Source organism: Labrus mixtus, chromosome 13 (assembly GCF_963584025.1).
Source record: "Labrus mixtus chromosome 13, fLabMix1.1, whole genome shotgun sequence".
NCBI classification, from domain to species: Eukaryota; Metazoa; Chordata; class Actinopteri; order Labriformes; family Labridae; genus Labrus; species Labrus mixtus.
The window spans coordinates 11492206-11506790 of NC_083624.1; the positions used below are offsets into that span (position 1 = coordinate 11492206).

Below are 14585 nucleotides of genomic sequence, written 5' to 3' on the forward strand. Positions count from 1 at the left end.
GAGCTACATATTTTGCAAATCTAGTCCCAAACAGTTGTCGCAATTGTACTTATTGTGTCAAAAGTACTTTTTGACACAATAAGCAAAATTGTGTCTCCTCCTGCACTTTCTGTTACAATGTCCTCTGTTAATGTGTGCAATGATTTTCTTTATTTTTTTATGAGGAAAATAAATGACATTTGTTTGAATATTATTCCCTAATTTTGCCCTCCATTACATTGTCCTTCTCGGCCACCAATTTTGGAGAACTTTTCCACGGTCTCTTTACATTAACTGACAAAAATTCTAGGTGGCATGGAAACATCTTCCAGTTTCCTTCACATCATACCCACTCCTCAGCTTAAAAAAAGTTATAGACTCAACTGGGCCATATCTACTCTCTACAATCAATAACTCATTAAAGAGCCCATATTATGCCCTTTTTGGGGTTCATATATTTAATCTACTGTATGTACCTACTTTTGTACGTTTACAATAGCTAAAGTCCAAAAAAAGTGTCTGTTTTCATGTACTGCTCCTCCTTGCTCCCTCTACACTCTGAGTCCGTCAGCTGCACTCTGTTGAGCCCAGACTGTTAGACCCCACGGGGGCCAAGTCTGCTCTGATTGGTCTGCCGATCCGCTCTGTCATTATTGGTCAGTTGCTCAGCACGCGTCTTGGAAATTTCAACATGAGCTGCAGGGCTTGCCACAACGAGCCAATGGACTTAGATCAGTGATCTCACACTGACAATGACGTCGGACGGACACATTTTTATCGAGGTGGGCTAGAACCGAGCGTTACATGCAGCTAATGCTACAGCTAACAGGAGGAGGTAGGAGAAGCCGCGTTTCCGCGGACTTTTAATTTTTGCACATAGATGTGCCTAAACATGCACAGGACACTTGGAAAACACACTAAAGGGCATATAAAACCAGAAAAAGCATAATATGGGACCTTTAATATCTGGTCTGGTTCCATCCTCTTTCAAACATGCTGCTGTTCAACCGCTTTTGAAAAAAACAAATCTTGACCCCTCTCTCCCTGAGAACTACAGGCCTATATCCAAATTGCCTTTTATTTCAAAGGTCCTAGGAAAAGTGGTTGCTAATGTAACGGGTGTGCCTGTCCTGCTGAACTTCTAAACCTCACTGGGTGCACATCCGTTACTGGTCGTGTTTTCTGCTTTGTGTTCTGTTGTTGTTTTGACGGGAGAAAGACTCAGACCACAAACTTCTACTGGTTTCTCATTTAATGTGAACTTAAAGAGCCCATATTATGCCCTTTTTGGGGTTCATATATTTAATCTACTGTATGTACCTACTAAAGTATGTTCACAATAGCTAAAGTTCGAAAAAAGTGTCTGTTTTCATGTACTGCCACTCCATGCATCTGACTCTCTCTCTAAGGCTCTGAAGTGCCCAGGTTCAGAGTCCCCACGTGTGCCAAGTCTGATTTGATTGGTCGGCCTGTCGGCTCTGCCGTAATTGGTCAGTCGCTCAGCCACTCTGGCTCAGAGGGCCGGGGAGCAAAAACGTTAGCACCTTAGCACTACTGTGCTACTGCAGGCTATGGCATACCGTGGGCGTGCCACAGAAGTTAATGGGCATACAACATGAGCTGCTGGGCTTGCCATAACGAGCCAATGGGCTTAGATCAGTGATCTCACACTGACAAGACGTCACACTGACAAATTTTTATCGAGGGGGGCTAGAACCAAGCGTTACATGCAGCTAATGCTGCAGCTAACAGGAGGATGTAGGAGAAGCCGTGTTTCTGTGGACTGAATTTTTGCAAACAGATGTGCCTAAACATGCACAGGACACATGGAAAACACACTAAAGAGCATATAAAACCAGAAAAAACATAATATGGGCCCTTTAAGTCTTTGTAACATGCAGTCTCTCCTACACACGCAGGTCTCCAGTCCCCTTCTCTCAGTGAGCCTAAACTGACTGACTTTTAATTTATACAAGCAAATAATGCATGTTTAACAAAGCTCAGCTTCTGTTTTTAACAGCATTAATGTTTTTAAATAAAATGTAACACTAGATGAAATTAAATTATTTGAAAGCTAAATGCATTTGCAGCACATGAATTACAATCAGCATAATTATTTATGCAAACAGTGAACATATAAAATACACATAAAATGCACATACCTGCACAAGTCAAAGAATAAATACTTAAGTCTCTGTAACATGCAGTCTCTCCTACACACGCAGGTCTCCAGTCCCCTGTTAGCAGATAAACACACAGGAAACCCTGTAGCACTTGGAAACATGTGTCTGCTAATAAACTTTATAAAGTGCATTTACAAAGTCTACATTTAAAACACAACTCTTCTACATGTTCACAAACTTAAAGAGTAACTTATAATTGCAAACTGCTGCATTTTGCATTGTTTATAATGAGAAATAGGGCTTAACCATGAGCAGAGCTAATTAGCCTTACCTTCTCTCAGTGAGCCTAGTGTGGACTGAGAGAAGCACAACACTGACACTACAATCACACACACTACGACCTACGAAGTGACAGTACAGATATTATATTAACAGTTGAGCGTCGGTGAGCCACAAAACACACATTAAACATGTTAAAACAGAAATGTCTTCAATGTTTATCAGGATTTGGTGAAGTTTCAAATATAAAATAAGGATATCATTTTAACCTGGTTACACTAACAAGTTTTCATCTGTCTTGGTTGAGCACGACATTTTAGATACATTTCAGTCCGGTTTCCGCCAGAGTCATTCAACGGAAACTGCTCTTCTTAGGGTCACAATTGACCTGCTGATCCAGGCGGATGCTGGAGAATGCTCAGTCCTGGTCCTCCTAGACCTCAGTGCGGCTTTTGACTGTGAGGTTGAGAGACTCAAGCAGTGGGTTGGTTTCTCTGGAACAGGTTCTCTTCATATTTATCTGACAGATCATCCTCATTTACCTCGTTCTTTGGTAAACATGCTTCGTCTGTAGAACCCCTATCTTGTGGTGTTCCTCAAGGGTCTGTTTTGGGCCCTCTGTTGTTTTTATTGTATCTGCTCCCTCTGGGGCATCTTATAAGAACTTTTACAGATGTGTCCTATAATTGTCATGCAGATGACAGTTGTACATGTCTTTTAAACCCCAAAATGTGTCTAAGTTGTCTTTTTGGCTTGACTGTGTGAACTGCATGGATGTCAATGGATTTTTTCCAGTTGAACACTGATAAAACAGAGGCTCTCATCTCTGTTCCTGAGCATGTTGTTCCAGAGTTGAATAAATGCCCTGGTTTCCTTTCCTCTACTCTCCTGCGTAATTTAGGGGGGCATGCCCCAGAAAAGATTTTTTATTTATTTTAAATATCAGCTTTAAAATGTTAATTTACAGACAATTTTAGCATTCAGAAATGTTAAGCATTCAGACCGACTAAGAAAAACACAATTTCTTGTCTATATATATGTTCTGTTCTAATTTTTTGATAAAGCTTCAGTGAAACATGAAAAACCCTTGCTCCCAACCTTGAGTCCCTTTTTATAAATGGGATGAATTTGCAGAACAGGGCTTACCATGTTCTAGTAAGGGGTGATGTGAAGGGCAGTAACTATGCAAGTAGCTCTCAGGGCAAGAGTCTGAGAGAGCATCATAATGCAGTGACAGCATGACAGCTTGCGTCGCAGATTTGCCCCCACCTCCCTCCAAATATTTTTATTGCAGATCTAAATGAATCACACAAATGACCTATTTGGGATCCAAAACGGCAAAGTTTGCACCCCTGGGTCTTGAAGCAGCCCTCCTTTTTTTAGTATGTGTTCATGATTTTACATAGGGATCTTCACAGAATTATTGTAAAAAAATGATTTAGGTGTAAATTAAGCTGATAGTATGATTATGTATAGAAGTGTTGCAACTACAAGACAATGCAGTCCAACTAAATAGTTGATGGTAAATGGACTTGAGTTTGTAGTCTCTGACTACTCGAAGTGCTTTTACAGCGCATGTCACACCTACCCATTCACACCCATTCACACACTGATGGCAGAGGTTGCTATGTAGTGAGACCATCAGAAGTAACTTATCCCATTCATACGCAATCATACGCCGCTGACAAATCAGCGGGAGCAATTCGGGGTTAAGTGTCTTGCCGAAGGACACATCGGCCATGTGGCTGGAGGAACCCGCGACCTTCCGGTTGAGAGACGACAACTCTACCAAACTCTTTCAATTGTTGTTGTTTATCTGTTTTCATTAAAATTCTAATGTGATTATGTATATATGGGGGACGGGGGCAGTTTCGTATGACACACTACATTCAAGCAATAAGCCCTTTAATCCATAAACTATTGACTCACTCTATGATTTAATAGAATTATTACACTCTTAGGAGAAAAATATTGAGGCAAGAAGTTATTACGTTTTGGGCTTCTCTTGTTATATTATTGAGAAGTTTTTACATTTTTGGTTTTATTACATTTCTTTTGTAACATTTCCGGTCGTTGTTACATTTCGGGCTCTGCCGTCCGACAGAGCAAAACCGTAGACAGATCGCAGCGCGCACAGAGTATGGCTGAATAACAAACATATATTGCTATGCTCATACAATCTATCCGCGCCTCCATGGAGTACCAGGTTTTGCATGGCCGTTACTCTGTTGAGACTTATCAAGGGCTGCAATACATTTAGCAAATGTATTGTTTAGGCAGCCAGTCTCTGTTGACTCTGTGCATCTATTGTGTATGGCGATGCCAATCTTACATCCAGCTCTTTCCATTTATGAAAATATTCTACATGTTCAGTACATTTTTCATGGGAGGTAAGTAGTGGTGTGGCTTCTAAATGTTTGAACGCTAAACGTTTACAAAACACTAAAAGATTAATAAAATCGCTAACCGTTTAAATGTTAATTCTTTTTTTTTTTTTTTAATATTTGGAAAATTTACACAAAGCACAGAGCAACAGCTGTTCAGCGAATGTCAGCGAAGCATCCGTCACGAGCTGCACAGTGCGCAGGCCTTTCTTCTCCCTCCCTCCCCTCCTTTTCACAGCTGTTCTTCTGAAGAAGTGTAGAGCGCTACAGTGAACTCGCACTCCAGATCATTATTAATGTAAGATTACATAGTGATAATGTTTTAAATGGAGTTTAAAAAAGCAGAATAGCCTATCGCTTAACATTCAGAATGTTATATTCTGTTAACGTCACTGGAGGTGGTGTCCCTGTTGAAGGAAATACTTTGCTAAGTAAGTTTATTTAACAAGCCAGCCGCCGTGCATTTACATTTTCAAGTGCAGGTTAAGTATTCAGTTCTCAACTTATCCAGTGAATGACTAACTGCAATGTCAGTGACCAGACCACTAGTGAGACACATGCATCTGGTCCTTGCCTTTCAGAAGTCTGTCAATGTTAGACTCACGGACTCACTGACATGGTGAGGATGTTCTGCAAGTGAGTGTCAGTAAGTGAGCTTCTGAGCCTATTCCTGTTCAAGTTCACAAGACTGAAAGTCAGTTCACAGAGATAGGTGTTGCCAAAGAGGTAGAGCATCTTAAGGTACCTGTCTGCTGGGACACACTTGTAGAAGTCACTCAGGTGGAGAGAGTTGAATTTCTTTTTGAGCTCAGAGTCACACTGAAAGTCAATCAGCTCCATCTGAAGGTCATCACTCACTATCCCCCACATCAGTCCCCACTGATGATGAAGGGCTGGGAAAACAGCTGAACTGTCCCTGAAGTCCTCAAAGCTTATGTCAAACTCCTGGGCTCGGTGGCTGAGAAGTGCAGCATACTCAGGCCACATTTACACATAGCTGGGTATTTACAGAAACAAATATCCCCCCCCCCCTCAGTTTTCAATACTGATAATTAGCAATGTCATACACACCAGATTGTTTTCCAAATAGTTTTCGCTTACTTGAACCCGCATAAATACGCCATTGAGTGCCATCATAACTATGCCAAACCTATATGCGGCAGAGTAACGAGAAGGCTAATGCCATTCAAGCCAATCAGAATCCTCAGAATCAACAACAATGAATAACACGAGCGACTTCCTGTTCCTTTGAAAACGGTAAATTAATATCATGTGATTTAATATCCTTAATATAATAGAGCAGTTGTGTTTGCAAATGCAAACAGGCCAAAAGCGTTTGCTCAAACGTAAAAATGAGTACTACCTTAACAGCATCCATGATCAGTAGCCAAACAAACTTTAAACATAGGACACTCGCATGAGGTTGAGCATTTTCTGTCGCATACTGTGACGTTTGAGATCCTAAAACTCTGTTTCACCCAGTACACACACAAACATGAAAACCGCGTTTTCAGAATCTCTCCTGTAAACGGGGTCTCTTTTTACGTGGTCAAACAGCTGTGTGATGATTTGGTCCTTTCCTTGAAGCTGAACATTTAACACATTGAGCAGGTCCGTGATGTCCAACAGAAAAGCAAGGTCACAGAGTAATTTTTTATCCAAGGGCATTTGAGTTTCACTGTCCTTCCTGGCGAGAAAATCTCTGATTGCAGACACAGATCAAAAAATTGCTTCAGAACTTTGCCGCAACTCAGCCACCTAATCTCGTAGTGATACAGCACATCACCATACTGTGCATCCATCTACTCTAAGAGAGCCTTGAGCTGTCTGGCGGTGGGAAAGGGCCTTTGAGTGTATATTGTTGACTGTTTTGATAACATCACACATCAAATCTCTCAGCCCTATGGATTTGGCACACAGCTGTTCTTGGTGTAGGATGTAGTGGTATTTTGCCAACATGCCTGTACATTCGCTGACCTCTTGTAAAACCAATGTGGTGAAGCTAGATCTCCTCCCAACCATAGCAGGTGCAACATCCGTGGTAATCCCTTCCATTTTCCCCGAGCCGAAACCGTTTTTCCCCCCCTAGACTGACTCTCAACAACCGCAAACAAATCCCCTGCTTTCGTGGTGCCGCACTGTGCCTCGATACCAGCAAGCTCTTGTGGTATGTCAAAGTTCTCACTCTCCGCAAAAGCTGCGCTGAATCTGAAATATCAGTGCTCTCATCACTGCAAATTAAGCAGCCTTTGCCCTTATTTGCTCGTAAATGTACAGAGACATATCTTCAATCAAGCGTGTTACTGTATTCCGTGATAAACTGATTTGGGACAACACCCTTGACTGAGAGGGAAACATCAATTCAGCAGCAATTCGGGGGTATTTATTTGTGGATGGCAGTGTGCGGTAAGAATGTCTCAAAATTACGTCATCGAGAAAAGCGATCCACAAATGCAGAATCCACTCACAAACTCAAGCACATTTATTTTCAAATCTTGAAAACATATTTACAAATACACGTTTATTTATTTGTATGTCACTTTTTTATATTTGTATTTGTATATTTATAAATGTATCAAAGGAAGGAAAACATATACATATCATTTCAATATGTATAAATCTTTTTAATAAGTGTGCTACATCTGCCACTTTCTGTGAGTGTGATACTTGAGGTGGAAACCTGAGAATGTAGGGGTGTCTCTGTCGACGAAACCGTTTTTCCTTCCTAAGGTGGTGAAGCCCTCATACAGTGAATCAGGCTATCTAATTGGCATTTCACACTAAACCAGTCTGCCAAGGAGGACAGCTCTTCATACACTGTGCCCAGTAAGAGCACTGAGGGAATATGTTGGGTCATACACAGCATCTGAGGCAGGCACACACTTAGATGTTTGTGTGTCATGGTAATATGCGATTGGGCCATCCACTGTCTAGACAGTGCCTGTCCCACTGGCTTGTTGAAACTAGGCCTATTCATGTCAGGGGTTCCCTGTCACTGAGGGTATGGGGACTCACTCCACAAGCAGCTTTGAAGGAGGTTAGTGTCATTGACATGTGTGCGGCAGCGTCATGGAGTACTCCATGCACCTTCGCCAGACTTTATTGAGTCAATGTGACCTCTGCAGCAATCGGCTCCACTGTTTTTATGTCAGCTGCTGAGCAAAATGATCAGATGGAATCACAAGTTCCTCGCAATATTGTTGCCACAACTCATCCATGGTAAAGACCGTTGGGACGGTCTGAGTTCGTAAATTATGTCCATAACTATTGATCTATGAGACCAAACGATGAACGTCACCATCTCCAGTCACTCGGAAATGGCTGAGGCGTTCCTGGCAAGAGGAAGAGGTGTCTGCCGCGGATGCTTATATGCTGTGGGGCCAGCCCCCTAAGGTCAGTCACATGATTTTGTTGATATTTTGGTAGAAGGATGGTATCATTCATGGTAAAGACTGTGGTGACGGTCATTGTTCTGTCTCGTGGATCCATGGTTATGGACATAACTTATGTTTAGCTCTGATGAAATTTGCCACATTTAATTATTTAAAAAAAATAATCATATTACCCTTTTATGTATGTTGCTAATTATACCCCAACTTTGTACTGTGGCCCCAGCTGTCTTTGGTGTCCAAAATAGCAAAATGAATTTGGAAAACTATTATCCAAATGTAATTAAAAGAACCACAGAGGCAGAAGATTAAATGTTGAAGATTGTAGTTTTCTCATTATCGAGTGTTGTCGTTTGTGTTTAAGCGATTGTTTACTAATTTGTGTACTTCTTCCGTTCGGGTTTTGGGGCATTGTAGATATTTCTTGTCTTGTGATACTTGTAATTGCTGAATAGTTTTGCTATCGTTTGTCCACTCTAAGGGTTCAGCTCAACACTTCTGAAAATGGAAATACTTTAAGTCTGCTCAGCCTCTTGAAAAGTTATTTTTTCCTTACTCTAGAACGTTAATGGAATAGTAAATACAGCAGGGGCCCCCAAGGGAACTGTTGTTCCCTTGAGGTAAGAATGGCAACTAAATGCGACGGAAAGTAGGCAGCTGCTGGTGAATGGTCTCCCCTGAGGTGTAGGTAGAAGCTGATGGTGATGGATCGACAGTGATTATTCAGAGCTTTTGAGATGAAATAATGCTGGTGTTAGCTGGCTCGCCTGACAGCTGAATCTCTCCCAATCACAGCTCCATAAATCAAACACATATACAGCCATAGTATGAAACAGCACCATTAAGCACATGTGGTCATGATGATGATGGAGTGGTTATTTAAAAAAAAAAGAAGAGCCATCACCGACCTTAATAGCAGTTCAATCAGCAGCTCAGCGTTTACACTGAAAGATGTAAAGCAAAACTGTAGATTACCGCTCAAATCTTTTTTCTGCAAGGCTTACATTTCCATTTTAGGATGCAAGTGTAACCCAATATTTTCTGTTTTAGTCTTGCCATGTTTAACTGAAATTATGTTTTAAAGCAGTCAGGACCCAGAATAAAAAAAGTGAATTTACATTGATACCTTTTAAAACCAACGATTCCATCTAATGTGTCTTTTTTTTGTTCTTTTTTTTCATCAAAATTGGCGACCGATAAAATTGTATTACATTCTCTATATTTTTGCAGTTTTCCTTCCTTTGATACATTTACCTATCTTTCCTATTTCTCCTCAGTATACTCCCCTAGAAAACTGTCACCCAAGTGTTCCAGACTAACAAAGTAAACTACTATTAGCGGCTTAGGGCTCATGCAATCATGTGTAATTTCTCAACTCAACTGTTATCAGCCAGGGCTTCTGCATAAAGATTAGGAAAAGCAAAAACAACATAACAAACCAGTATATTACCTTCAAGGTGGTCTGCTACTTAAACAGAATTATGAGCCTAAGTCAAAATGTGAATAAACCCATCCAGTCCTTTGTTTGTAGCAGTCTGCATGAGGCTCATTTTATTTAAAGAGACACACACACCAAAACGGAGCGTTCTGAGAGAGCTGGTTTATACAGGGTCACAAACCTCCTCTGGTGCTTGATTCATGTTACATTTTGACCAAAGCATAGCACATATGTTTCATTTAGACCACAGGGAACTGTTTGAAAAGGTGAAAAAATGGGTGTAATATGTCCTCTTTAAGTTACTGTAGTCCGCAAGCACAATCCAGGCTGGTATGACCCAGAGGTAGAAACAAACACAGATCCTCAGTCTTCTGACAAAGATAAACTCACTAGTGGGAATAATGTCTTTGTTCATTACAGATTGTTCAAGACTGTGTGCACAATCGGCATTAGCCAATCTTGCAGCTAGGCTAGTTAGCTTCTTCTTTTGGCTGGTAGTTGGCTGCAAACATTTGGGCCTCACGCGGTGATGAGAACTGTTATCGAGCCCTGTTCTGGAGTGTGATCGTCAGTCAGGTATAGACTGTTTAAGGACTAAACAGTACAGTTTCGACATAACATCTCGATACTTCACTCGCTGTTCCAACACCTCCGGAGTGTAGTCTTCGAAGATGTGTACAGTTAAACCATGGTTTTGAAGCTAACCAAGTTGTTTGCAGGTCTCTCTGATGATGTGGTCTTTCACCTGATAGCAATGTATCCGTAATACACGAATCCACGGCCGCAGCCTTGTTCTGTTTTGCGACCGTGTTCTGTTATTACAAACTGTATTTTGTCCAGTTTCTCCTCCATTGTTGCAAAGCTTAATTTTAGTCTAAAAGTCAACTAGCATGCTAACAATGTTAATGTCCGCAGGGTCGCTGGACTCAGGCATAGCTTCTTTTTCAGCCTCGTGGGGAGGTTAATGAAACAAAAATCAAAGTTGTCTGGGATAAAGGACAACATAGAAGATTAAGTAGACTGGCAAGGGAGCCTGAGGCTGGCGTCCCTCTCACATTCTCACCAAACCGGAAGTCCCCTTCCAGTTGTATTCTTTTTAAACAGGCCCACTATCTGAACTTGTTTAGGCTAGAGTTTGTTCATTATATCAGTATTGGGACTGACAATGTTTTTTTCATTTAACTTAATGTCATTTTGTGTGTTTTCTTCACAACAGGAGGGATTTTACTAAGACGTTTCATAGCATTTCACATCAGTATTCTTAAGTATAGCTACAGTATACTTGTCATTTGTTCATAATATGCATTATTAAGCACATGATGAAAATTACTTAATAGTGCTGACATACTGTTTAACTTGAACACATTTAAGGATACAATTTGCAATTGACTGGCAGAATTATTCAAAGCTTCCAAAATTGCTATGACTGATATTTATGTTCTCATGACTTGTGTCTCCAATAACTACATTTGATAGTTTTAATTTTTTTACAGTACTTCACAGTTTATCTATAGGAACTAGGACTGAACAGCATTTCTAATCAAACATGACTGTAGACCGACTACTTTGTTCAAAACCTTTCTATTTTTAACACAACTGTCAGGCTTCAATTTAATTCAACTTCTCAGGACTGTTCTGTGAAGTAGCAAAAGTAAGTTTGTGGAAAACCACAAAGGTTCTTTTTAACTAAAAACAAGTTCATGTTCAAAAACCTTCAATGAATCATGTCAAGATGCTATAAGTGTAAAATTGTTTAAGAGCTTTATTTTGATTGAATTAATGAAGGTTCATGAAATTAAAACAACTGCAGAGCATTAATGAAGATCTTAAGAGCTTTCAAAATGTTTATGTCAAGCAAGTTAGAGACAGACATATCTTACAAAAATATGTTACTGAACAGTAAGGTTGCAGCTTTACATATTGATCACTTAAGATGGTTTAGATATAAATCTAATTTTCTGTGGCCAATGAACTAATCAGTTAATATGTTGATGTCCACAATATATTACATTTTGTTACTTTCTTCCCCAGTTCATTAATGAATGAAGCGATCATAGAGTTGAATGATGCCAAATTGTACTTGATTGCAAGCTGCCGGGAAGTTGCAATTTAAGCATTTTTTTTAAGTTCCAGGTTTTAATGAAAATATTCTCTTCATGTGTCCTTTCTTGGTTGCAGGGCAGTGGGGTCAGTGTATCGGGGAGAAATGTGGTTCTGGTGGGGTTCAGACAAGGACAATATGGTGTGTCCACACAGAGGGTTGGACTACCCACTATTCTCACTGCCAGCACATAGACAAGCCAGAAAGGCAACAGGACTGCTTTAAGGTCTGTGACTGGCACCAGAACCTCTTTGAATGGGAGGTGTCAGACTGGGGCCGCTGTGTTCTTGTCCCTTTTTTTTTCAACAAGCTCAATCTTCGAACTACTGAGTGTATTACAGCACAGCATGGCATTCAGGGGCGCAAAGTCAACTGTGTACGCACTTTAAATCGTACCACCGTCACTGCAAGGATATGTGAGTTTTTTTCCCCAAAACCCCCTGCAGAGCAGGCATGCCTCATCCCCTGCCCACAGGACTGTGTAGTGTCAGACTTTACCTCCTGGTCAAGATGCAGCAAAACTTGTGGTGCTGGCCTGCAACACAGGACTCGATATGTCCTGGCCACACCATTGTATGGTGGAGCAACCTGCCCAAACCTGACTGACACAAGGTCTTGTTTTTCCACTGTTCACTGCCCCATCGGAGAAAGTGAATACCAGTACAGCCTTAAAGTAGGGGCTTGGAGTCATTGCAGACTCCTACATCACAAGGATGCCCTGGTAACAGACAGGACTACATTGGACTCCAACACCAGCTCTGAAAACAACACAATCACACTGCACAAAGAAGTTTCTCAGCACCCCGTTCGTCAGCACCAACAGCAGTCTCTGTCACACAGGCACCCAATGTCATGGGAACTGGAGGTGGGATACCGTACAAGACAAGTCAGCTGTACACGAAGTGATGGCAAAAGTTCTATGCTGAGGTAAGCCAGTTTCAAGTGATGCAATATAATGCATTTCTCACACAACAAGAAGGAAAAAATTGCATGTAGGAGCTGTGCACATAGTGAAAAATCTGTGTTTCTTTTGCACCCATTTCACTCACACATGGGTTTTATAATTACTCAGGCTGGTAAGACCAGGGCAGATCAGGTGTAAGTGCAGCTGCCTGCATTACTTACTTAATGCACGTGCAAACGACTGCGGGACTGTAATGAAAGAATCTGACATGCTTGCATCTGATTTGTCTTTGTTAGGTAGAGGTGATTCTTCATTAAATATTGAATGATGAAATCATGCAGACTGTAAATTATTTTAGTTTTCATGTTAATAGCTTTGATTATATTCTGTTAGCAGGCACATGCCTACAAATTCATTTCCTGTTGGGTACACTTCTAATAGGCTAGAAAGGGGGCATTGCCTATACTTGGAATTTTCAGCCATATAGATTTATTTATATAAAGGAAGAATACACTAAGATGATTCAAGACAGATTCAAGTAATACATTCATGAAAGTTTTCAATTTTCAATGAATACATGAAAATTTATACTAGCAGCCACATACACGTTACAATGCATAAACATGCGCACATCACACATACATGCATACTCTTATAAAATAAAATTACCAATTTCCATCTTTCCATTTCTTTTCAAGGAGAACTAAGAAAAGTTAACGGTCTCTGAACTTTCTAACTAAATAATACTAAGTGTAAAGATGCAGAATAAGCACCATGTTTAAATCTGGTTTTGCCTGCCATTCAATTACAATCTGTTGGAATGATGCCATTTCATAATTAGTGTCATGGGCACTGTATCACAACTGGAGCTGTAATTTCATTTCAAATTGAATTGTTTAGTAGTATTTCTAATATAGTAGTTCCGGTGTTATGTATACCAGTTGTAATATTGTAATGTGGAAATAAAAGCTGCAAAAGTAATGTATCTGAAATGCAAATGCTAACTAGTAGGTCCTCAAGCATATGGCATTTGTATCCTCCTGAGATCCAGTTATTAATTTTTAATCCTTATGAGCTATCAAGCTGAAACCGGTTGTGCTATATACTGTAGGGAATATCTTGGGATTGTCAAAGAGCTGTTATTTGTTGGGGTGTGTCGTTCACAGCAAGAGTTCGACATTTCAATATGGATGTCATCTTAGGAGCCCAATTTTATTGGGGCTAGAGGGTAAGAAGTTGAAAAAAACACTTATGTTGTTTCTTAAGAAAATAGTTGATGTGTTTTACTTCAGCCTTCTTCACAAATGCACTCCTGAAAATTTCTAGAGAAACCCAAATTTTCCGGAGGGCTGCCCCTCCAAATTCCTCTGGATCTGATTGTTCACATATGTGCCTCACAGAGGCAGACTATCCAGGTCAAACAGGAGGCGGTGGACAACGCGTAAGTGGCAGAAGAAGCAACAGAGTTTGCTGTACAACCAATGGCGATTATAGAGTATGCTTGGGCACTAGGTCAAAATTGCATGCAATGCTTAGCAGGACAACGAGGGTGAGTGCTGTCAGACGGGACCCCCTTACTGCCCTTAAAAGTTTTGCACACTGCTTTGGTTTAAGTCTGTGAGGCCCCCATACTGGTCAGTGGCCCCACGTAGATGCCGGCCTTGCGTGTTGACAAGCAGCGCCTCTGTGTACAATGCTATAATAAGAATATTTGCCTTTTTATCAATGCTGTGTTAAGTTCAATTCAACATAATCATGATATCAAATAAAGAGCGGAGAACAACATACTGGCGAATGGCAAACATAATGCAGCCAAGTTATTACATGCACGGAGATCGTGTGGGAAATGTAGGGAATAAAGCTCCCCACCCCCTCCCACACGCTCGAGGTAAAGTCTACTGATTATATTCTGCTGCGTTCTCAAATTAGCTCATTCAGACTTTTGGCTTAAAAAAGGGCTGGCAGGAGATAGGCCTGCTCTGGATAAA

General features: G+C 40.7%; 1 protein-coding gene across 1 annotated transcript in view; it reads left to right on the forward strand.

The window, feature by feature from the left end:
- The window catches only part of thsd7ba (thrombospondin, type I, domain containing 7Ba), a 125727-nt gene that overhangs the window by 22403 nt on the left and 88739 nt on the right, over positions 1-14585 (forward strand). The window contains exon 4 of the mRNA XM_061053692.1: positions 11771-12620. Within this exon, the coding sequence (XP_060909675.1) occupies positions 11771-12620 (850 nt within the window). The remainder of the gene's footprint in view (positions 1-11770; positions 12621-14585) is intronic.